The sequence below is a fragment of the Haliotis cracherodii genome, unplaced genomic scaffold (assembly GCF_022045235.1).
Source record: "Haliotis cracherodii isolate W230 unplaced genomic scaffold, xgHalCrac1.p SCAF_11, whole genome shotgun sequence".
Lineage (NCBI taxonomy): Eukaryota > Metazoa > Mollusca > Gastropoda > Lepetellida > Haliotidae > Haliotis > Haliotis cracherodii.
Genome location: NW_027266266.1, coordinates 5,166,824 through 5,191,763, shown reverse-complemented (window position 1 = coordinate 5,191,763; position 24,940 = coordinate 5,166,824). Strand labels below are relative to the sequence as shown.

At 39.7% G+C, this 24,940-nt stretch overlaps 1 protein-coding gene across 1 annotated transcript; it reads left to right on the top strand.

The window, feature by feature from the left end:
- The first annotated feature begins 467 nt into the window (after positions 1–467).
- Positions 468–5,010, top strand: LOC139455276 (uncharacterized). The gene is made up of 5 exons (XM_071236828.1): positions 468–590; positions 1,203–1,379; positions 2,691–2,801; positions 3,780–3,939; positions 4,260–5,010. Exons 1-5 carry the CDS (start codon positions 468–470, stop codon positions 4,355–4,357), a joined length of 669 nt encoding a protein of 222 aa, XP_071092929.1. The 3' UTR covers positions 4,358–5,010.
- The last annotated feature ends 19,930 nt before the right edge of the window (positions 5,011–24,940 follow it).

Here is a 24,940-nt window from a genome sequence, read left to right as displayed (position 1 = left end):
TCTATTGTTTGATAACTAGCTCTCTCCGCTTCCTTACGTTGCGACGTTGAATATTTCACTCACTTACTTCATATAACTATATAGAGACAATAAGTATATTGTTGAAACATCAGTTTGAAAAGATAATGCCTTTTTTTATTAAACAAATATCCCCCATTTCATCGCTTTGGAAAAAACCCACTTGTAAACTTGTAGCATTATGAATTAATTTAACAAGGGTGAAGAAATCATTGCCATTGATCAAAGGATATGGGACAACTTATGTGAGACATGATGACAGATTTAACTGCGCCTGTGTCACAGCATATCCTTGTAATAATCATTCATGGAGAAAACGCAGTTGACAAACACACATTGTGACGTCAAGAGCGCCTTTGAAATATCTGTGTCAGTTCCGGCCAGACTTAATGACATAACTGCCCTCTGGTCATCGCAACAAACGCCATTGTCCTGTCCGGGCGCTATAAATGTTCAAGGCAGGTTCAGTCGTGACTTCATCTCACACAACCATGAGGGTGACGGCAACACTGGCAGTCATGTTGGGGCTTGTGTTATGCAGCTGTATGGTTCAAGGTCAAACTCGGCAACAGGTAAAGATCTTTATGTTTTCAATAATTCTTCCTATGATTTTACAATCCTTTATCTCGGAAATAACTCTTGGGACACTACCGTCTGATTTCTCATGTTTTAAAACCCTGGAATGGGGATGTTTCCAGGAGATAATTTTGCGCCAAATATAGTAATCGTAAATCTCTGCACACAAACATGCAGCGATTACGGGGAGGAATAATATATCATCAGTACATTGCCGCGATATCGCTTCACTGCTGCTGAGGGGTCGGGTAGCCTAGTGGTTAAAGCGTTCGCTCGTCACGCCGAAGACCCGGATTCGATTCCCGACATGGGTACAATGTGTGAAGCCAATTTCTTGTGTCCCCCGCCGTGATATCGCTGGAATATTGCTAAAAGCGACGTAAAACATACTCACTCACTCACTGCTGCTGACTGAGGCGACAAACAACAACAGGAGAAACAGGTACAATCATCTCGTCTAATGTAATTATTGACACGACGCCTCGACATTTCAATTTTTCACTGCAAAACCATTCGTTGCATTGATGCTAATGTAAACGTTGTCGATAAACATTTAAGTTTAACATACAACATTCACACTTGATCATAAGTTTCTTGTTTATTTGCAGCGTCGCCGAGAAAAAGTTTTACGAAGTAGATGGTCACGTGACATCGATACAAACGTTACCGTAAAGGAAGTCGCAGCCATTTTGAAGTCCAAAGAGAGAATATTTTTCCGATCCTCTGACAGACGGCTGACAGCTTTGAACATAACACGATCCTACTCCTACATCGACTACAGCAGCGTGAGTATATACACATCCTCATTTGGAAATAACTGATCATACTCTGATTTATCGCTAGTTACATCACGGCACGTCAGCTTGATGTGAACAGTATTTCAGTTACATCACGGCGCGTCAGTCTGACGTGTGATGTGAACAGTATTTCAGTTACATCACGGCACGTCAGCTTGGCGTGTGATGTGAACAGTATTTCAGTTATATCACGGCGCGTCAGTCTGACGTGTGATGGGAACAGTATATCAGTTATATCACGGCGCGTCAGTCTGACGTGTGATGGGAACAGTATATCAGTTATATCACGGCGCGTCAGTCTGACGTGTGATGGGAACAGTATGTCAGTTATATCACGGCGCGTCAGTCTGACGTGTGATGGGAACAGTATGTCAGTTATATCACGGCGCGTCAGTCTGACGTGTGATGGGAACAGTATATCAGTTACATCACGGCACGTCAGCTTGGCGTGTGATGTGAACAGTATATCAGTTACATCACGGCACGTCAGCTTGGCGTGTGATGTGAACAGTATTTCAGTTACATCACGGCACGTCAGCTTGGCGTGTGATGTGAACAGTATTTCAGTTACATCACGGCTCGTCAGTCTGACGTGTGATGTGAACAGTATATCAGTTTTATCACGGCTCGTCAGCTTGGCGTGTGATGGGAACAGTATGTCAGTTATATCACGGCTCGTCAGCTTGGCGTGTGATGGGAACAGTATGTCAGTTATATCACGGCTCGTCAGCTTGATGTTGGATGAAAGTCCATTAACTGTGAAATTTCGACCTCTATTTGGTCTGTACAAAGTTAGATACATACATAAATTGATATTGCAGTATCCTAGTCAGCACAACGCTTGTTCCGAACTATGAATAACTCGATATTATTATCATCTAGGTAATTCATGGGGCTAAAATATCAACCACGAGTGAACCACCCGTGTCTCCTAGCCATATTTAAACCAGTAACATTATATCAAGCTAAAACAAACATCTCTTTCTATTTCCAAGTCATAACACTGAATTCATTTCAGTAACATGATATTAACTGCAGCTAAGTATTCCCTACATGTATTTACTTCCCTCTATCACGACTGTCTGTTTATGTTTCATTTGCTCGTTCTTACACAGGTCCTAGTAATACCCATAAGGATAGAACAAGGGCATATCTACCTGTTAAGCCCCACCTCCTTGGGTCCATGGCCACTGGATGGCGTGGTACCCCTTTTGGCAGGAACGCTGTTTGTACCCAAATGTTGCTTGTGTTTCTCCTAAAACGTTGGTGACATGGAAATGACAATTCTATTTGCTACAGGACATGGTGATGACTAAAGCCTACGTGTCAGGGAGCCGGAAGTGCATCGTTCTACCAGGAAATATAACCGAGGACTTCAATACCACCATGACTGACATACTGGCCAGGAAGGTGAGTTGTGTGTTGAGGGGGGGTTGGTGTGGGGTTGTGTGTCTGGGGGATGGTGGTGGTGGGGGGGTGGGTGGTGGTTGATGTTTGGAGTCGGGCAGTTGTGTAGAGATACGACCGAGGTTGCAGATGTTGGGACATCCTTGTCCGTGTGATCTTATTCGTGTCATGAGCTATTCCTGTTGTCTGCCATTACATGCTTTAAATATATTGTTTTTATTTTTATTATTACAAATTCGGATAGGTAAGCAAACAATTGTTTACATAAATAACGCTCCTGGAAAACAGATCACAATAAGAGCCTTTGCAGATCGTTAAAAAGACCCACGCATTCGTTAAAAGTATAGTCGCGTCAATCTGTATATACCTAAGTACTGGCAAGACAAACCTGTGACTGAAAAACAATTGAGACGACATTAATGTCCTCGAGTTACGATGAGACACAACGCTGTTACGATGTACACTTGGTGACGGAATGTTATAAAATTAACTGTAAACATGGATGCATTTCATTACAGACAATTATTTACTCCAAAGATTCCTTCTCCATTGGTATCTTGGACGTATTCTTAGTCTCACAGACACTTATTTACTCCAAAGATTCCTTCTCCATTGGTATCTTGGACGTATTCTTAGTCTCACGGGCACTTATTTACTCCAAAGATTCCTTCTCCATTGGTATCTTGGACGTATTCTTAGTCTCACAGACACTTATTTACTCCAAAGATTCCTTCTCCATTGGTATCTTGGACGTATTCTTAGTCTCACAGGCACTTATTTACTCCAAAGATTCCTTCTCCATTGGTATCTTGGACGTATTCTTAGTCTCACAGACACTTATTTACTCCAAAGATTCCTTCTCCATTGGTATCTTGGACGTATTCTTAGTCTCACAGGCACTTATTTACTCCAAAGATTCCTTCTCCATTGGTATCTTGGACGTATTCTTAGTCTCACAGGCACTTATTCCACTATTCGCAGAACCAGAAGTTGAATGAGACAGTTGAAATTGGCCAATTTGCGATGACGTCAGACATAGCCATGACCCCTGTAGAGAGAGAAGCCTTTCAGACTGCCAGTCCTTATCTAGCCAGGAAATGCCTCAACATGGATATCCTCAATGCAACAGCACCTGCGACAAGTGAGTGTTATGTGTTATATAAGCCCAACGAGTAGTTTTATGTTATAAAACTCAATCTCTATACAGCGTTTTTTCTTTATTCAGATATTTGTAAAAACAATTAACATCTGCCACAACTGTACTTAGAATATGTTGCAAAGGAAAACGTAACTTAATTTTCTATATTTTGTACAGTAAATGTACTCCAAACATTCAATACTCTAAGATCGAAAGACAAAATATTGTTATTCAAAAATATACAATGGATGTATAAACACTGTAATCGTGACATCGTTCATTTCTCTGCCCGAGTACAACACGACATGTTTGTTGCGTTTCAGATATGACAGACACCCTAGATAAGTTTCCATTAACTTTACTAGCTGTCGGAGGACGCGTCACCATCTACGTCAGTTCCACGTTACATGCCTTGTCATGAAGATGACAGAGGGTCACATTCACCTGTGAACTGTGTGTGTATGATATGGAATGCGTTGTGGATGTGTGGTAATACTGTTAAAACAGGCCAAGTTTTAGAATTTGACCTTATGGGCGATGTTTGAGTTACAAAGGATGAGCAGCGTATAAAGATTGTGTTCACGTTATAATAGAAACGAACGTGACCATATTTGCAAAAAGAACCAAAAATTGTGCAAAGTTATACAGTCTATGATCACGTTTGCGGTGTCGTTGAAGTTGATGGTCTTTCGGTGGTCATTTATATTTATGCGATAGAATGTTCTTGGTACACATAACAGCGACAGGTCTTGTGAAGCATTGAGGCAATCGGGTTTTCGAGATAGATGCATTAAGATGTAAATGTACAGAACCCAGAGAAGGTGTAATATCTACCTTCATGAGTCACAGCGTCAGTTGCCGATAGTGTTGTGTGGTAAATAATAAGTAAAGCTTTATTTAGGTTTAACTCGGTAAGCACTACAGCGCAGCCGATCCGCTGCTCGGGTCACGATCCGTACGTGATTTTGCTACCATAAGCTTAAGGCCTCAACGCCTCGCCAATGACGTCTTCTCCCTGCGGGCGAGAAAGGGTTTGTTAGTTTTTAAGTTATGATGTGATGTTGTACATTTTAGTTAGGGAGGTATTTCTACATTGTTTTAACATATGAAGAATTTATTGTAAATTAAATATTGACCTACTCCCTATCACTGTTGTTTGTCTGTTCTTGATAAGAGTTAATAACTAAGTTTGTTTGAAACAATGTGTTCTTTGAAATATAAAGGGCACTGTATGATACTAACACTGAAATGTCCAATTCGAAAGTAATCGGATATGTTAATAGGACTGAACCAGGTATAATAATTACGCTGAAAATGTCCAATTCGAAAGTTTGAAAGTAATTGGGTATGCTAATAGGACTGAACTAGGTATGATAATTACACTGCAAATGTCCAATTCTAAAGTTTTAAAGTAATTTGGTATGCTAATAGGGCTGAACCAGGTATGATAATTCCACTGAAAATGTCCAATTCTAAAGTTTGAAAGTAATTTGGTATGGTAGTAGGGCTGAAACAGGTATGATAATTACGCTGAAAATGTCCAATTCTAAAGTTTGAAAGTAATTTGGTATGCTAATAGGGCTGAAACAGGTATGATAATTACACTGCAAATGTCCAATTCTAAAGTTTGAAAGTAATTGGGTATGCTAATAGGGCTGAACCACGTATGATAATTACACTGCAAATGTCCAATTCGAAAGTTTGAAAGTAATTGGTTATGCTAATAGGACTGAACCAGGAATCCTTCTTTCCATATCCACGCCGAGTTTTAACTCATAACCATGAGCAGTAGTGTGACATAAAATATTAAAAGCCGATTGCATTGCACCTTAGCTAAATATAGCTATGGACAAGTCCTTGAACAAAGGAGACCTTTTCACCACATATCGATCCGGTCATCTCCTGACCAAATTTCCACGGGTAAAGGCGGTCGGGTAGCCTAGTGGTTAAAGCGTTCGCTCGTCACGCCGAAGACCCGGGTTCGATTCCAGACATGGGTACAATGTGTGAAGCCCATTTCTGGTGTCCCCCGCCGTTATATTGCTGGAATATTGCTAAAGGCGGCGTAAAAACATACTCACTCACACACTCCACTGTTCTTGTTGAAAAATAGTCACAACACTTACTCAATGACTAACAAGAGACTTGCCGACACATATACTGAACAACAATAGTTCCTGTGACATTGAATAAGATTTGATGCAAAGTTATGTTTTTTACCAAATCTGAAACACTTGGGTTTGCAACAGATAAAAGACTCCTGTAAGTGTTCAAATGGTTTAATTTGCTATACTGGCTTCAGAAAATGCGTGATTTCATTAAAAGAAAACATGAACATGCAAAAATGTCAATTTACAAATCAATAACGTGTGTGTCATCCTCTGGTTGCAATGCAAGAAACACATCTTCGTCTCATGGAATGGACCAGGCGTCGCACAAAGTGGAATATCTGTCCATATCTGCTGGAGCATGTTTCGAAGTTCCTGGAGTGTCTGTGGAACACGTGGTTGACGTCGAAGGCGCCGATCCATCTCATCCCACATTTTTTGTGCTCGATTTGTGAGAGATCAGGGGAGCGAGCCGGCCAGGGGATTAGCATTCACGTTGTTTTGTTGAAGATAATCCTGAACAAGTCGAGCAATATGAGGCCGGGCGTTGTTATGTTGAAAGGTAATGCCTCGGCTATGACGACGCAAAAACGGTAAAACAACAGGGCCGATGAGGTAGTGCTGTCCATTGAGATTTCCCTCTACCACTATCAAACGGGTACTCTGTCTTGCTGTAATCCCACCCCATACCATACCGCTGCCGCCCCCGAACCGATCTTCTTCCATGACACAATGATTGACGTAACGTTCACCTCGACGTCGGTACACTCGAATCCGTCCATCGCTGTGGCTGAGGTGAAAACGAGACTCGTCAGTGAATAGAACTTGTCCACACTGCATGCCCGTCCAGCGTAGACGCTGTCTACACCACTGTAGACGTGCTTGACGGTGGTTTGCTGTCAAAATGGGACGTCTTGCGGGTCTTCTGGCGACAATCCCTGCACATCTGAGGTGACGACATACGCTTTGTGAAGATATTCGTCGAAGGCAAGGGATGCTTCTGGCAGTCATTGTTGCTGGCTGGAATCGATTTCGTAGGTGTGTTGTTCGAACCCAGTTGTCGTGTCGAATATTGGTTACGCGTGTCCTGCCATTCCGAAGATTGTCTCTGACTGCATTCGTCTGTTCCAACGTTGCCATAAACACCAATTGGTGTAGATTGTGAGATGCAAATAAAGACTAAAACAGAATTGCTTGAGAAAAAAACAGTCTCGATTATCTACCGAAACAGTTTCCATTTGGAGTAAAAGGCAAAATTGATCGCTGAAAATCAGTGATGACATCAGGTGTTCGCAAAAATAATAAGTCAACACCTGGTATAAATGAACCATTGTATAATGCCTGAAAACTAATATCGAATGTTGGAAAGAATTGTGGTGGTAATTAATTATACAGATTTCAGCAACTTTATTATTGTATTCATGATGGCTGTATCTTGTCTGACGGTATGTCAGCATGTCGTGGAATGAAAAAGCCCAACTTGATGCATTTGTGAGCGTTGAACTATTTGGTAACAAGGTGACCTACCAAGGCCTATTTTTTAGGAAAGGGAACCTGGATCTATTTCACGTTATTTATACTCCAAGCTTTGCCTTTGCATGTGTTTTGTGACGAATGCCTCAAGTGGGGTAGGATACGCTCACCTTTTCGCGAACACCTGGTATCATCACTATTGGATAGTGATTCATTAACACATGCTTATGACAAAGTCGGAATCGTACAATGGATTCTGTTTTCGCATGGATTACGGATGAATATGGAAAGGGTTTTGTCGCTTCATTGTACAACATTTGCATTTAAATATTCAGACCATTTGTTATTATTTTATCATCCCTCCCGTCAATGGTATGATTCTTTCATTTTCAATGTCTAAATATGCACAATTTGTGAGGCCTCATTATATCAATTTAATAGTTTATGTCATTGTAACTTGAACACATAAAGAAAACTCTGTTTGATGAACGAGACAATTCTACTTCACTTGATGATTGATGGGTTACCCGGACGTTGTGTTGGGCATAAAGAACACTGTATAATCTAGTTAACAACTGAGTTATGGGCTTGAGACGGTTTATCCTCACTTTGCCACCAGGCCACCAGGGATTAACAGTAGCAATGTTTATACAAGCATGGGGGCCATATCAAAGTCACCAAATACTGAACTGAGTTCACCCCCTCAATTAATGTCAAAAGTGTTCAATGGCAATATTGATGAGCGAATTTTCTTATGTGTTGATTAATTACTTATTAACGATCAATGTCCAGTTTGTAGATCCTGCTATATAAGAAGGTTAATTTTCAGTTCATCCGGCCATGGTTCTGAACTCAAAGCTAAATTCAAAATAGATAAAGGTCCCCATGTAGCTTGTATTCAAGAAACCAAATTCTCACATAAAACTAAATTCAACCTACCAAATTATAACGCAGTGAGAACCTACAGGTCCAAAACCATGCCAGGCAGAACAGGAGGAGGTCTAATCATCTACGTTAGAGAGGATATTAACTACGAGGAAGTTAAAGTAAACACTCCTAATCTAGAAGCTAATGGAATCCAAGTCACCATCAACAACCAAAAAATAAAAATCATTAACATCTATCACTCAACACTAAAACCAATTAAAGATACAGACCTAGATGTCCTTTACCAATTAGGAAATAAATCAACCATCTTCCTAGGAGACTTCAATGCCCATCATCCTACCTGGGGCATTGCAGATATACTAGACAACCATGGACAACTAATATCAGAGTGGATCGAAAAAAATGACCTAATACTATTAAACAATAACCAACCAACTAGGTACGACAAAACCCACCACACCATGTCGGCTATCGACTTAACAATATGTACGCCAGACTTAGCACAAAGTCTGATGTGGGACGTCCACCCAGTACCTCTAGGCAGCGACCACTTTCCCATAAATATAACCCTAGGAAATATAAAAATACCAAATCAAACCCCTAAACAGGAACCTAAATTTCAGTACAAAAACGCCAACTGGGACCAATTCCAAGAATTATGCAACGAAGCTAATCTAAACGATTTAGAAACAACAGACCCCGAAACATTCTGTCAAAACCTAACTAACTTCATAATCAACGCAGCCAAATCCGCAATCCCCTTCAAATCATCCAACCCAGGAAAACCCACTGTCCCTTGGTGGAATGAGGAAATAGAGCTAACTAGACTAAAACGCAAATCAGCTTTCAACAGAGCTAAACGAGACCCCTCTCATCTCAAAACAGCTCATGAACTTAACCACCAAGTGCAAAACCTAGTTAAAACTGCTAAAACCAAAAACTGGAAAAAATTCTGTGAGGAGCTAAATCACCACACCGACGCTAGGAAGGTGTGGCGCAAAATTCACGCCATCCGAGGCATCAAACGGCACAAAAAAAGCCCCAATATAAACAACTCAACTAACCCCACCCAAAAGGCCAACAACCTAGCCAAACACTTCTCTAAAGTTAGCAGCAACAGTAACTTCAGTAAGAAATTCCAAGATAAACTAAATAAAGAAACCAAATTCTCCAAAGAAAACAGACAAGACAACCTAGAAATAAATCAACCTTACACCATAGAAGAACTAAATCACGTACTAAACAATAGAAAAAAAGGAACAGCCCCTGGCCTAGACCTCACCTCTTACCAAATAATCAAACACTTACCTACCAAACTACTCCAAACTTTACTTAAACTATACAACCTAGTCTACCTAAACGGACAGGTCCCATCCTCATGGAAGGAAGCTCTAGTAATCCCAATACCTAAACCAAATAAACCAGCAGATCAGGCAAACTCCTATAGGCCCATCTCCTTAACCTCAAATCTCTGCAAAATAATGGAACTTATGACTAAAAATAGGCTACAGCACTACCTAGACCAAAACAACATCATAAACCCTGACCAAAGCGGCTTCACTCCTGGCCGATCAACTCTCGATAACCTTGCCCGACTAGAACAGGATATAAAAACAGGACAGCTAAACAAGCAATACACCATAGGCATATTCCTCGACTTCTCTAAAGCTTTCGATATGGTATGGCACCACGGGCTAATACAAAAACTAAAAAAAATAGGACTAAAAGGTCAAATAATAAACTTCATCCAAGAATTCCTAAACAATCGCAAAATTACCGTGGGTATAGACCATACACTATCGGACCAGTGTCCCCTAGAAAATGGCACTCCCCAGGGCAGCATCCTCAGCCCAACCCTCTTCAATATAATGATAAATGATCTATTCGAGGGCTTATCCCCTAAACTAAACACTTCAAAATTCGCGGATGACGGAGCCCTATGGATCCGCACTAAAAGCATTAAAATGGCAGAAAACTTAATCCAAAAATCTCTAAATAAAATACAACAATGGGCAGACAAATGGGGCTTCTCCCTTAACTCAGATAAAACAACAGGAATAGTATTCAAACATAAAAACATGAAACCTGCCTACCCAATCCTCCAGCTAAACAACCAAACAATCAAATTCCAAAAACAAACAAAATTCTTAGGACTTATTTTCGATCAACACCTCACCTGGGAGGCTCACGTCCAAAACCTAAAAACTAGATGCAGCAAAGACCTTAACACATTAAGATGTCTCACCGGCTCTAACTGGGGAGCCTACAAAGATACCCTCCTCTCACTATATACATCACTAATTAGATCAAAACTAGACTACGGCTGTGCCATATACAATACCCTAAACAACTCTCTTTCTAAAAAACTTGACTCAATACAATATCAGGCTCTCAAACTAATTACACGCACCCAACATGGCACCTCCTACACCTCACTTCAGGCCCTTACAGGAGAAATGCCACTAAATCTACGCAGGGAACATCTAAGCCTTAATTTCTGGGCCGCGTCCCAAACAAACCCTCTCATCCAAAACCTAATTAACCAAAACATTAGCCCAAGAAACCAAGCTCTAGCTCGCAAACACCCCTTACTCACCCCAATATCCCAAAGAATAACTAACTACCTCAATGAACACCAAACTCAAAATCTTAAACAAAACTGCAAAAAATCAAATATCTTCACCCCTAAACTCAAAATACCCCAAATAGACACAACGCTAGCTAACCAAATAAATAAACAAACCGACCCAAACATAGCTAAAACCACCACACTTGCATACATACACGAAAATTGGCCAAATTGGTGTCACATATACACTGACGGATCTTCAGACCCGATCTCCAACCACACAGGCTTCGGAGTCCATACCACACAACCAGTTATATCCACACAATCTTACCGACTCCCTAACAACCAATCTATATTCACGGCCGAACTTATGGGCATGGCCTCAGCCCTGCATAACCAACAATCTAAAAACAACAAAAAAATCCTAATTCTCACTGACTCCCTTAGTGGACTACAAGCCCTCCAAAACAAAAATACCAAAAAACGACCTAAATTAATAAACCAAATACTTAAAAGCTCCAACGACCTAACAAAAGCAGGCAAACAAATAACCTTCTTGTGGATCCCCGCCCACGTAGGAATTTACGGCAATGAAAGCGCCGATAAAGCAGCTAAATTATCTCTCAAAATACCAGAAATAAGCCTAAACCTACCCATCTCAAAATCAGAAATTAAAAGTGTAAACAAACAAAAAATAACCAAAAAATGGCATAATCAATATCAAAACTCAAATAGCCAAATAAAAAAAGTGCTCAGAAAACCACTAACCAAACCTAAAATCCTACACCCCTCTAAAAAAATTGACAGATTAATTACAAAACTCCAAACAGGACACACCAACCTAAATAACCACCTAAAACAACTTAAAAGACACACCACAGGCAACTGCCCCCACTGCAAACAACCCGAAACCACAGAACACGCACTCATTCACTGCACCCACTATCAAACACACAGAACCACACTACAAACCGCCCTCAATCTAAATAAGGTTCCTACTCTAGATGAAATACTAAACCCTCAAAATAAACTAGAAAACTTCAAGGCCCTAGGCGTATTCCTAATCAAAACAGACCTAATTAAGCGCATCTAAAAATTAATTAATCTACCAATCCAAAATCCAATAAACATACAAACACCCACCTCACCCGGCTCCCTTAGTTCCCTCCTCCACCCACCTCGGCATTTATTCCAAATTTCAAAATTTCAAAAAATCAATATAAGCAACCCCTAAAAGCCCCCTCTTGGGTTGCACACACCACTTTCACCCTTCTCGGAATACACTAAATGGTCCGGCCAGGCCCGTGTGCGAAATACGCTGTAGTCGGAAAGCGCACGTTAAATCTTTTATAACAGTCAGTTCATTCGCTGCGAAATGGCAAATTCACAGGTGGATATTCAGTTCATTCCCAACAGTCGTGGTGGCAGAAGCCTTGTATATCAAGGTTATAAGTATCGTGTGAAGAGGACCAGAGGTACCAGCATCCATTGGAAGTGTTGCTTATCAACATGCCCAGCTACCATCAACACATCGAACGACTACTTCACCACAACAGAACTGTAAATATGTGTATGAATGTATCAAAATGCTAAATGTAATATTATTTAATGCTATGATATGAAGTGCTATATAGAATAAAATAATGAAATTTTTGTGCATATCATATATCAAAATTTTGAGATGACCCCTGGTGCCTTCTATTGTTTAAGCAATTAGCATGCCTGACTGATTTTCATACTGGGAACAATAGGTGGTGGCAAAGTGAGGAGATCCCCTTGAAACACGTGCATGTTTGTCACGTGGGGGTTAACGTGTTCCATTGTTCCGATAATACGAAAAAATATTGATTATTGTTTTTGTAACAATATTACATCATGGCATGTCATACTGTCAGAGAAAACCAAATGTAGGCCAGTGGGAGACGTTTCAGTCACCAAAAACGAATACATTACCACGTTGACAGAGCTTAGATCATACCAGAAACTTTTAATGAAAAGGTACACATATTTTGGAGTGAGTTGGGTTTAACGCCGCTTTTAACATTGTTCCAGTTATATCGCGGCGTGTCATCTTAATGTGGAAGAGACCGAAGTGATGCAGGTCTCAGACGTTTACCACTTTGGTGAAAACCACGAGCAGGGTATGGTGCTGACAAACCTAGAAACATAATCGGGGCGAAACGGGATTCGAACCCACAATCATAGGTTTCTGACATGCCCAAGGGACGCAACTCCGCACAGCGAATCGATACGACCAGGCAACCCGTCCCCCCTTCGTATTTTGAAACTGTAAACTTTCTATTAAGTATAGGCTAAAATAGACTATAGTATCCGTTTCTGTCAAATTATCCACTCCCACCCCTGTATAGGATGCAGTGATGTAAATGCACACACACACACACACACACACACACACACACACACGGACTATTCAACATGTACCGATTGTACTTGTCCTAAATGCATTACCATTACCACAGACATATTCATGAGTCTTCTACGTGGCCTTGTGTATATCATCACACAATTATTTATTTTCATGTCGTAACTATTGCAATATTTGTAATAATGTGTACTACTGTATAATGGATATGACATGGATACAGTATTAAATTGAAAAATAATCATATATTAATGCCACTTGTAGAGCGCAATTGTCCACACACTCCAATGCACTGCACATAAATAAGAGAGAACCGATCGCTAGTTGTAGACACTTCGAAAGAGATACGTTTTTAGTTGTGACTTGAAAGTCTCACAGAGTGTAATTTGAAGATGTAAGACATTTGTCCACCCGAAGACAGTTTGAACTTTGGGACTTGTAGTAAGAGCTGGTTGTGAGAACGGAGTGATCTTGCAGGGATGTATGCTGTAACGACTTCAGTGAGGTATCCGGTAGCTTGATGTTGAAAGCACTTAAACGTTATGCAAAGGGGTTTGAAGTCAATTCGCCAGTGTTAGCATTTTACAACAGGTGAGGTATGGTCTGATTTGATTTTAAGAAACATAATCTGTATTCTGAACTTTTTGTAGCTGGTTGAGTTGTGTTTTATTCATACATTTAGCAGTCCGTTGCAATAATCTAGTCTCGATAACACTGAACATCGGACTAGAACATGAGCATTTTCAGCCGTTTCCAATGGAACGGAGATGGTGATTACATGATATGTGTGTTATATCTACTTGTGCCTCCATGGAGAGGTCTGATTCAGCCCACACACCAAGGTCTTTCCCAAGCTTGGACGCAGTGACTTGTACTGAATCGATAGTAATATCACTCACACCACATCAAACACTACTAGCACGTCTGCCACTAGCACCACCACATCAAACACTACTAGCACGTCTGCCACTAGCACCACCACATCAAACACTACTAGCACGTCTACCACTAGCACCACAACATCAAACACTACTAGCACGTCTGCCACTAGCACCAACACACCAAACACTCTCAGCACGTCTACCACTAGCACCACCACATCAAACACTGGCATCAAGTCTACTGCTAACACCACATAAAACACTGCTATCAAGTCTACTGCTAACACCACATCAAACACTGTATCAAGTCTACTGCTAACACCACATCAAACACTACTAGCACGTCTACCACTAACACCACCACATCAAACACTACTAGCACGTCTGCCACTAACACCATCACATCAAACACTACTAGCACGTCTATCACTAAAAATGTTATTGAGTGAGTGAGTGAGTTAATTTAAAGTCACATCGGCAATATTTCAGCCATATCGTGACTTGAACAAGTTATGCATTTATATCATAGATTTATATAAAAACTGTCAACGAAGGACAGTATAACAACCAGCAATATATCATAGATCATAAGTGTAAAACTAGTTTTAGAGCAATAAAATGATTTGACGACACATTATAAAAACAGGCTAGTAATCACCAACAACTAAAGTTAGGCCACCTTACTAGGGACCAAGGGGACTTACAGTACCTTTGCTACCTACATGGTTCCCCAGCACGATTTACACCATTCCTTTAGTTATTGGCGAATGTTGACGAGATTAGCCGAAAATTAAAATATACAAATATTCTGCGTTTAAAAACAGTGATAGATAGATTACTTTGAATGAAGTGATCTTACATATCCTCTCAGGGGGACAATAATTTTACACTACTTTAACCCCCTTCGAGGATATAGCCACTTACAATCTCAGTTAATTATTCATACTATCAATAGTAAAAGTTATTTATTTATTTACAATACATAGTTATCAAAATTTATCAATCCATTCAATTTCCTGTAAAAAAGCAAGTATAAAATGTGGACTTATCTGATTAAAAAGATCCCTAATGGATGATACTTTGAAGTACTTATCCCTTGTGATGGAAAAATCAATACAGTCAAGCAGGACATGCTTGACCGTGATTCTTTCATCACAAGGGATACAGAACGGAGGATCTTCACCTTTTAAAAGATATTCATGTGTATATCTCGTGTGGCCAATACGACATCGCCGCAAAATGACCTCATCAAATCTGGACTGACAACCCAAGTAGGTGTAGCCAATAGTTGGTTTAATTTCATGCAATTTATTTACACCTGCTTGGGTGTCCCACTTCTTTTTCATGAGATCACTGATATAACATCAGATCACTGGCTTATAATCGCTGTATGGAATCAGAAGTGGTGTCTCAGATTTGTTGAGTGCTGCTTGAGCTGCAGTATCAGCCATTGAGTTACCAATAATACCAACATGGCTCGATAACCAGCAAAATACGATGTCGTATTGGCCAGTAGCAAGATCATTAAACAATTCAACAGGGGATTAAAAAGGGTTGTGTACAGGACAGATTTTGAATAGCTTGAAGGCAAGAAAGTGAATCGGAAAATATAATAAATTGTTTATGTTTGGATTGGTTATTTATATATTCCAATGCTGTTAATATGGCCTTAGCCTCTGCCGTAAAAAATGTAACAGTTATCTGGTATTCGGTTTGATATAGTCCTGGATCCAATGACAGTGGCGCTGGCAACGGCGCCACCATCTTTGAAACCATCAATAAATATAGATTTGTACGTATTGTATGAGGAACGTAATTGGTGTATTCTTGTAGATAAATTAGTTGATTTGTGCCAGATTTGTTAAACTTAGTTAGAGAAAGGTCTACTTTAGGCCTGACTAACTGCCAAGGTGGAGTAGACAGAAGTGCATATGGAGATATGATGTCTAAATCAATATTAGTAGCTGCAATATGAGGTTTGATCCAAACCCCAAGTGGTGGGATAAGTTTGGGCTTGTTTAGAAACAGTTCCTCATTAAGTGGATCAAAAACGCAATTATAAGCTGGGTTTGATGGGTTGGAACGTAATTTAGTTACATATTGAAGAGATAATTTCAAGCGGCGTTGTGCAAGCGAAGGTTCATCCGCCTCCACATACAAACTATCTACAGGAGAATTTCTAAATGCTCCAAGACAGAGCCGCAGTCCCTGATGATGTATGCTATCTAATTTCTCTAAATTACTTTTAGCAGCTCCACCATAAACAATTGAACCATAATCTAGTTTAGATCTAATAAGGGATCTATACAGGTGAAGTAAGGTTGTCTGATCCCCACCCCATTTAGTATTTGCAACAACTTTTAGTAGATCAAGAGCCTTCAAGCATTTAGTTTTAAGATATTTTATATGGGGTAAAAACGTCAATTGGCGATCAAATATAACACCAAAGATCTTGGTCTCCTCAACAACCTTGATGGGGGCACCGTTTAACAACAGTTCCGGGTCTTTATGCGGTCTATAATTTCTACAAAAAATGGATACAATTTGTCTTTGCTTTAGAAAATCTAAAACCATTTTCAAGTGACCACTTTTGGATTTTATTAAGGCAAAGCTGCAGTTGCCTTTCTATTGTGTGCATGTTTTTGCCACGACAAGATATGTTAAAGTCATCTACAAAGAGTGACCCATCAATAGAGTCATTCAATACCTTGGAGAAACTGTTAATTTTAATGCTGAACAATGTGACAGACAACATACTGCCTTGTGGAACACCCTGATCCTGATTGTAATGATCAGACAGGGTTGAACCCACACGGACTTGAAATTGTCTGTCGGTTAAAAAAATTGATATAAACTGAGGCAAACGACCTCGCAATCCAAAATTATGAAGATCTTTTAAAATGCCATGCTTCCAAGTTGTATCATAAGCTTTTTCTAAATCGAAAAAGATGGATACGGCATGTTGTTTATGTACAATGGATTTTTTTTATGAACGATTCTAAACGCACAAGATGATCAATGGTACTTCTATTTTTCCGGAAACCACATTGTATATCTGTAATGAGATGATTGGTTTCCAAATACCAAACTAATCGATTACTCACCATACGTTCCATAGTTATGCAAACACAGCTAGTGAGAGATATCGGACGGTAATTTGATGGATCTGTATGATCCCGTCCTGGTTTCGGTACAGGAACTACAATCGCATCATGCCACGAAGGAGGAAAAGTCCCTGATGTCCAAATATCATCAAATATAGTTAAAAGTGTTTGGAGACATGATTCAGGCAACTGTTTTAAAAGCTGATAATGAATATTATCAGCTCCAGTTGCAGTATCATGAGCTTGCCCAAGGGCGGTATTGCGCTCATGTAGTGAAAACACTTCATTGTAGTCTTCACCATTATCAGAATTAAAATTTACCTTTTTCTTTTCCTGTTGTTGCTGAATTTTCTGACATTTAGGGTCATAGTTGGATGATGAAGAATGCTTGGCTAAAGTTTCACCTAATTCATTTGCAATGTCAAATTTATCTGTCAATAAATCGTTACCATCTTTCAGATGTTTAATGCTGGATTTAGAACCCTTGCCTTTGATTCTTTGAATCATATTCCACACCTTTGATATAGGTGTGCGTGAATTGATTCTGGATACATAATTTCTCCAAAACTGACGTTTATTTTGTTTAAAAGTTCGTCTAGCCTTTGCACTATTTATTTTTACAATATTTAAATTATGGACCGTAGGGTGTCGGCGGAAAACTTTTCTGCTTTTTTCCTACGCTTTCTAGCCTGTTTGCAATCATCGCTAAACCATGGTATGCGAATGTGCGGCTTCACAGACGAACTTAGGAATTGTTTCATCAGCTATGTGTTTCTGAGAATATCTGAATAGGGTCAGGGATGTTTTGGAACGTTTCAGGTTTCAGAGTTTCAAAACAACGTGTTTGAAATAAGGGCCAGTTTGCTCTATTAAAATTCCACCTTGTTGAAGTTGGCTAATCAGTTGGCACAGGGCCTGGCATGACCAGCCGATTGATAAGACCGGGCCCATCTTACCACCCGTCTAGGCGAAGTAAGGGTCGAAGTAGTGTGTTGGGCAAAGGAACACAGGTCCAGGAACCAGTGCCCTCAACTACCAGACTCCCGTCCTCCGCCGACACAGAGACGCAACCCGCGGCAAACAGGTTGCCCACTTTGGTCGCCTCTTACGACCAGCAATGGGGTGCTGTGGAAATATTCTACCCCAGTAAGCTATAAGCGCTACCCAGCACTCACCACGTGGAGGTTGCTCTTCACGAGTGCCAAAATTGTTATTGAAATAACATACATTGTCCCCGAAAAGTCTTGAACAAAGTAATTTAGCTTCTGTTAAAAAAAAAGATTGCCTGCCACAAAAATTACACCTTTGCAAGATGTTTTTCTTGTAAAAAATCAGGCTCGTGGTTTTAGTTAAAACATGTACAATGTCTGATATTGTGGCTGCAGCTAAAACATATCTAATCTCGATACAAAATCACAGTCCTACCCTCAAGAATATCAAATGGTCGGCCCTCAGCTTCCGGGTTTAGAATTAATATTGTCAACGCGCATGTGTTGACGGGGAAATTAGCTCAGATTGAAGGCGAAGAATACGTTGAGTCCAAACTTTTTTTTTGTCGGCAATAAAACAAAATACAATTAGAAATATGTCGAGCGGAGATTCCAACTTAACAAGTGAAGTCCAGCAAGCAGGCGTATCCTACTCGCGGCTGTACATACAGGTGCTGTCGGAATACCAGACTAACTAACAGTAAAGATGTAAACATATATATACACTATTGGACAACAACAGACAGACAAAGAGACAATAGCGTTGCCCTTGACATGGGGCTTATGGATGTGATTACAGACACGGCCCGGGGAAAATGGATTAAGGCTATTAATGTCATAATGTGAAATGCTGTGTTAGACAATGGTTCAACTGACCGTCGTTACGCATGGATTACATCATGTTAAAATAGTTCAGATTTCCTAAACGATACTGTACAAAAAGGGTTGTTGTTCAGAAGCTACAATTCTATAACATTGCGTTGTCCAGAGTGCAGTTAAGTCACTCTGTGACAATATTATGTCGACATAGGACGATGACCTCGATTCAGTGTGAAATTATACTGGTAATATACATATTATGTCACTCATGAAAGGGCAAGAAGTAGGTCTGAAACGTCATAAGAAACAATCAAATAAGTGGTGTACAGTTTCATGCCCTCGGGCACTTCCAAATGTCTCCATGGCGTATGTGGATACATATGCAGATATTTCCTACCTATATGGATGTAAATGGATAATTTCTACTGATTTGGATTAGTTTGAATATTTTCTACAGGTATAATTATATTGCTATTGTAAAAGCATGACTAAGTTGTCTGATGATAGTAGGATAACTATCATGGCAGATCATCAGTTATTACGTATACTGAGATTGAAACCCCTACAGTTGATTTATGCTTTTCTCAGAACAGATTTGATTATTATCAGGTTTTAAGGAAATGTTTATTCATCAGAAGCTTAATATGATTGCATAATTTTTTGGGTAAACAGTACCTGAATGCCATGTGCGTATTACGCATGCGCAGACTGTGTGTTCTAAATCATGAACGTGAAAATATTTGTTTATCTTATCTGTTCGATTTCATTGCCCTCAAGTGAGGAATCGATGCATAGAAACACATTCCCCTTGTCCCCCATGGATCATGTTGCATGTTTTTACGTATGTATCAACCCACAGTAAGTCTGGAATTTAAGTTTTAGAAGCCCGTCATCGGCAAAACGTCTGTTCTTTGCGCCATAGTTTTCAGTCGCAGATCGATGTTTCTGAAAAAAGTAATTGTTATATCATACTAGTTTAGACATGAGATGGAGAACTAGTTGTTTGATTATTTTCGCATTGAACACAGTGTCGTTGATGCCTTAGTACAAAGTAATTTTGTCAGAATGGTGTTTTAGCGGGTAAGGCAATACAGAGTGAGTCTGTCTAGGGAGTAACGTCCCTTGGCTGTCGGCCACAGCGGAAGTAAACAAACTCGACGTCCGATTCAGTGTAAGTTAACGAAAGGTTAAGACTTGATCAATAGTTACTACTAAGTACAGAATCACTTCAATTTATTCCTAACTATGGTCCAAAGTAGTTTGATCAGGATAGTATCCTAGATTAGTGCGTTTTGCATTATGAAGTTAATTAGAATGTTTTCCCACGCTTTACGCACACGAAAGTATTCATTTGTCCGATGTTGATAAATATGTTTGAGCAGTAGTCTCTTTGTAGATACATGTATAAGGGTTACAGCATTGTTACAGAATAATTGTGAGGTTAAGATATAATTATCTTTGTACAGGAATAACAGTTGCATTCCAATTAAGGGGGGATAATTCTGTCCCGTCTCTTAACAATCAGCTCTGAGTTGCAGGTGATCTTTGAGTGTTTGTTCAAGCAAGCACAGGTTTCAGTATCTTGTGTATGATAGCGTTATTAGTATTTCTGAGATCAAGTTGAATAATCTTAGGTTAGGTTTGACAAATTTGATATCAAGTTTGATCAAACATTTTGAGTATTAGTAGCATTTTATCATGGAAAGGGGGATAACTCATCAGTTATTATTGTCAGTTGACAGACATGGAGTTCAGTCAAGGATAGCCATTTATTGGTACGGTTTTATGTAAATATAACAAATGTACTCAATCTATAACTTCAGAGTATATGTGTCATAGAAATTATCACTGATTAGTTTATTCATAATGTCATTACTGTGGAAAATAAGTCTGTTTCAATGTGTATGAATGTTAAAGAAATATCTTCCAGTTAATAAATGCTTAAGTCAGCATAGTTTTCCGACAGTAACCTCAGCGTTTATACTGCAAACAGGTAATGTTGATAACAATTCTCTACAGTATTCCTAAGTTGAAATTGTTCATCTTGGTTGATATTTTCAGGAAATTAGTTCTTCATTCCAGTTGTGAATTATTATTTTGATGGTCTTGCCAGTTCTGATAGGTACTAGTAACAACACTATGATGTATTGAGTTCTGTATCGTGTGCTCACGAGAAGTATTGTGTACGTGTTAAAGAATCTCATGTGTTAAAGTCTAAATCAACACATAACAGTTCACCTGATTCCAGCATACCAATCATTGACTGTCAGATTGCAGTCCTGTTCTACTGTTTGTAGAAATTGTTGATGTGAGGCGTTTGGTTACTTAACGCATGCGCAGACTGTTTGACTAAATCATGAACGTGAACATATTTGTTCATCTCATCTATTCCATTTCATTGGCTTCAGTTTCAGGGGATTTTGGCAGTTGAAAGGGGGGATTCTGGGGGAAGGTCAAGCAGGGGCACCTAATGGCATCAGACCTGTTACAAATCTCGTCTGGGATGTCATCATCGGTTCTACTTCTCTGCCATGGCAAGGACTGCTTCTGATTCACGAGAAGAAGACTGTGGAAGTGTGTGTCATGACGTTTAGACTGCTAAGGATTCTCATTAAAGGAAACTGTTTCTTTGTGACTGTCATGAAGTCTAGACTGATTGAATAGTGATTACGATTAACTGTAATGTTACTTTTTTGATAGGCATTTAGAAGTTGGAGTACTAAGTAAGGATAAGAATTTATGGATGAACATAATTACAATTAAGAGCGACGTTTCGGTGTAGGTTCACTTGCTTGATAACGGTGTTAGAACCTACACCGAAACGTCGCTCTTAATTGGAATATAGAAGTTGTTCATCCATAGATTCTTATCCTTACTTAATTGTAATGTTGTTTGCTGAAGACTTAAGCACCTATGAGGTGGTAGTTGTGTTGACTTTCATGCTGACAATGGCATAGTAACTATCACCTGTGAATCTTGTCAGTGTTATAGAAGAGAAAAGTGAACTCTGCCTTTAATGTGTTTGACTGTCAGTTGACAGAGGTTTGACAGTCATGTGACAGATTTTGTGTGTTCTATAACGAACAATAAGATAGAATCATGAATTTCTTACTTTAAGATCCAAGCTGAAGTTGTTGGATTTCTTGCAGTCTGTTACAAATGTCAATAAGTGATCATGAACAGTTTTGAGTATTCATTAATTTCAGGTGTTAATGTATGCAGCTAAAGTTTGTCACGTCGTTATAATGTATACTGAACATTAACATTATACAGTTTCTACGACATTTGGTTCGACAAGTGGCAAGAATGCACAGTAAATTTAGATGTTGTCATCTTAATGTGCTGTACATTGATGATGTGCGTCAAGTTATGAACAGTTACTTCATTTTTGTGCAATTAAAAAGAATACTGCATGTAAATGACATCCTGAATAAGTTCGCTATGCATAAGTTATGTGATTGGTGGGATGATTTGTTGTTTAACGCCACACTCAGCAATATTCCAGCTGTATGATGGCGGTCTGTAAATAATCGTGACTGGACCAGACAATCCAGTTATCATAAACAGTTATCATAAACATCCATCCACGCAATTGGGATCGATGACATGCATGAACCAAGTCAGCGAGCCTGACCACCCGATCATGTTGGTCGCCTCTTATGACAAGCAAAGTCGCCTTTTATGGCAAACATTGATTGCTTAATACCTATTCTACCCCTTATCTTCACGGGTCAAAAGTCATGTGAGGCTACACAGTCCAATAAAGATAGTGGAAAGTTATCAGATGGATGAAAGGGATCAGATGGTTATTCAGACACAGCCTATTCAGGAAGCTGCAACTGGTTGGAGAGGTGATCAGTGCTCCATATGGAGAAAACACTTCAAGATTTCAGGACAGATTGGAGAAGGCAGGGGATGTCTGTCATTCAGTAGAAAGACGTCATAGAAGGGTTAATCCGTGCAATTACGCCCACGTCAAAACTAAGGTTATATTTAGAGGGGCGGCCTGAGATAACTCTTCCAAAACTACGTGGACTCCTTCGATCTCATTATCGCCAAAAGTCACCAACAGAACTGTATACAGGGTTGTGTTATCTAGTACAGAACTCTAAAGAGGATGCACCAGAGTTTCTAATGAGAGCTTTGGACTTGAAGCAGAGGTTAATATTTGAATTCAAAGAAGATAAGAACAACCTTGGCTATAATTCAGAGTTAATACATTCCATGTTTAGACGTAGCGTTTCAACAGGTCTCTTGAGTGACAGTATTCGTCAAGAATTTAAAGCATTGTTAGCACCGACCGAAACTCCAGATGAAGAACTTATTGTTATTGAGGCCATGTATAAAGCAACAATGGAAGAAATTGACAAAAGAACAAACAGAAAACAAAACTAAGCATGATGGAAGCTGGACCTGATGAAATTACTAAACTGAAAAAGGATGTGGCTGAGTTGAGGAATATTGTTACCACCTCAATCAATATCTTACAGTGTGAGAAAGAATAACAATCTTCAGTTTGAACCAGGTTGCCCAAATTGCAGAGCAACACGAACTGGACAGAACTGTACACGTTGTTGGCAATGCAGAAGTAATGACCATTTCAAGGCAGGATGCAAGGTTGGAAAGCGACAGGTTAACCGTCCATCGTCTCTACCCAATCAGTCATAGACAAAGGTAAAGACAAAGGTAATGTCTCTACAGATTCAGTAAACCTGATCAATGGAGAAGAATCACCACGACCTCCAAGTTGGAGAAGAAAACTGATCAAGCCGGTGGAAAAGAAATGCAGAATTTCCAGCAAATTAGAAGGAATTGCAACGGAGATCTTATGGGAAACTGGAGCCAAAGTTTCAATCATTCACCCCCAGTGGATAGAGAAAAATCTACCAGGCAAGATATGTCCAGTGAGACCACTGAGTGAACGTCTGAATTATGGATTGTCTGTTCAATGTAGCTGAAATTCCTTATGAAGGGTGGGTTGACATAGACTTCCAGCTCCAAACAGGAAACAAAGGAATAGAAATTGACAGTACCATTCCTAGTGTGTAATGATGATGAGATCCTATGTCCTCTTGTCGGTTACAATGTAATTGAACATTATCAGTCTGAAATCGGTCCTCAAACAGCACAAATAGCACTTAGATCTTGCATGAAGGGTGTCTCAAACAGTCAGGGCAGTCGTGAATCTCTTAAAAACCAGAGACTGTGAGATTATTCAAGTAGTGACTGGTGGACGAGCATTCATGGTGCCTAAAAGGAGAACAACTGACAGTGAGATGGCAGTCGAAGGCAGGAGTTAGAGAACAGCAACATGCATTATTCGTACCTGATATGGAACATGGGTTGCCTGAGGACTTATTAGTTAAAGACACGTTAGTACTACCGAAGAAAGGCTCAGTTTGCTAGGTGGATGTAGTCATTGAGAATCAGAGTGGACATGACATAACTCTTCCAAAACATTCTAAGCTCGGAATTATAGAACAAGTGAATTCACTTATCCTACATCCTGTCACAGTCAGGGAAACTCATTCGAGGATGACTAATAGCTTGAGCAGAAAGGAACGTTTTGAAACCAGAGATCCTGATAAAACGACCCTGAGGAAGAGCAGAAAGAGAAAGTTAGGACACTTCTAAGAGAGGAATCGGACGTCTTTGCAAAAGATGACCTGCAGATGGAAATCAACCTCCATGACACTACACCAGTCCAGAAGATTTATCTGTCAGTTCCACGGCCCTTATATGATGAAGTCCAAGATTACTTAGCAGACCTGATTAAGAGATGATGGGTTC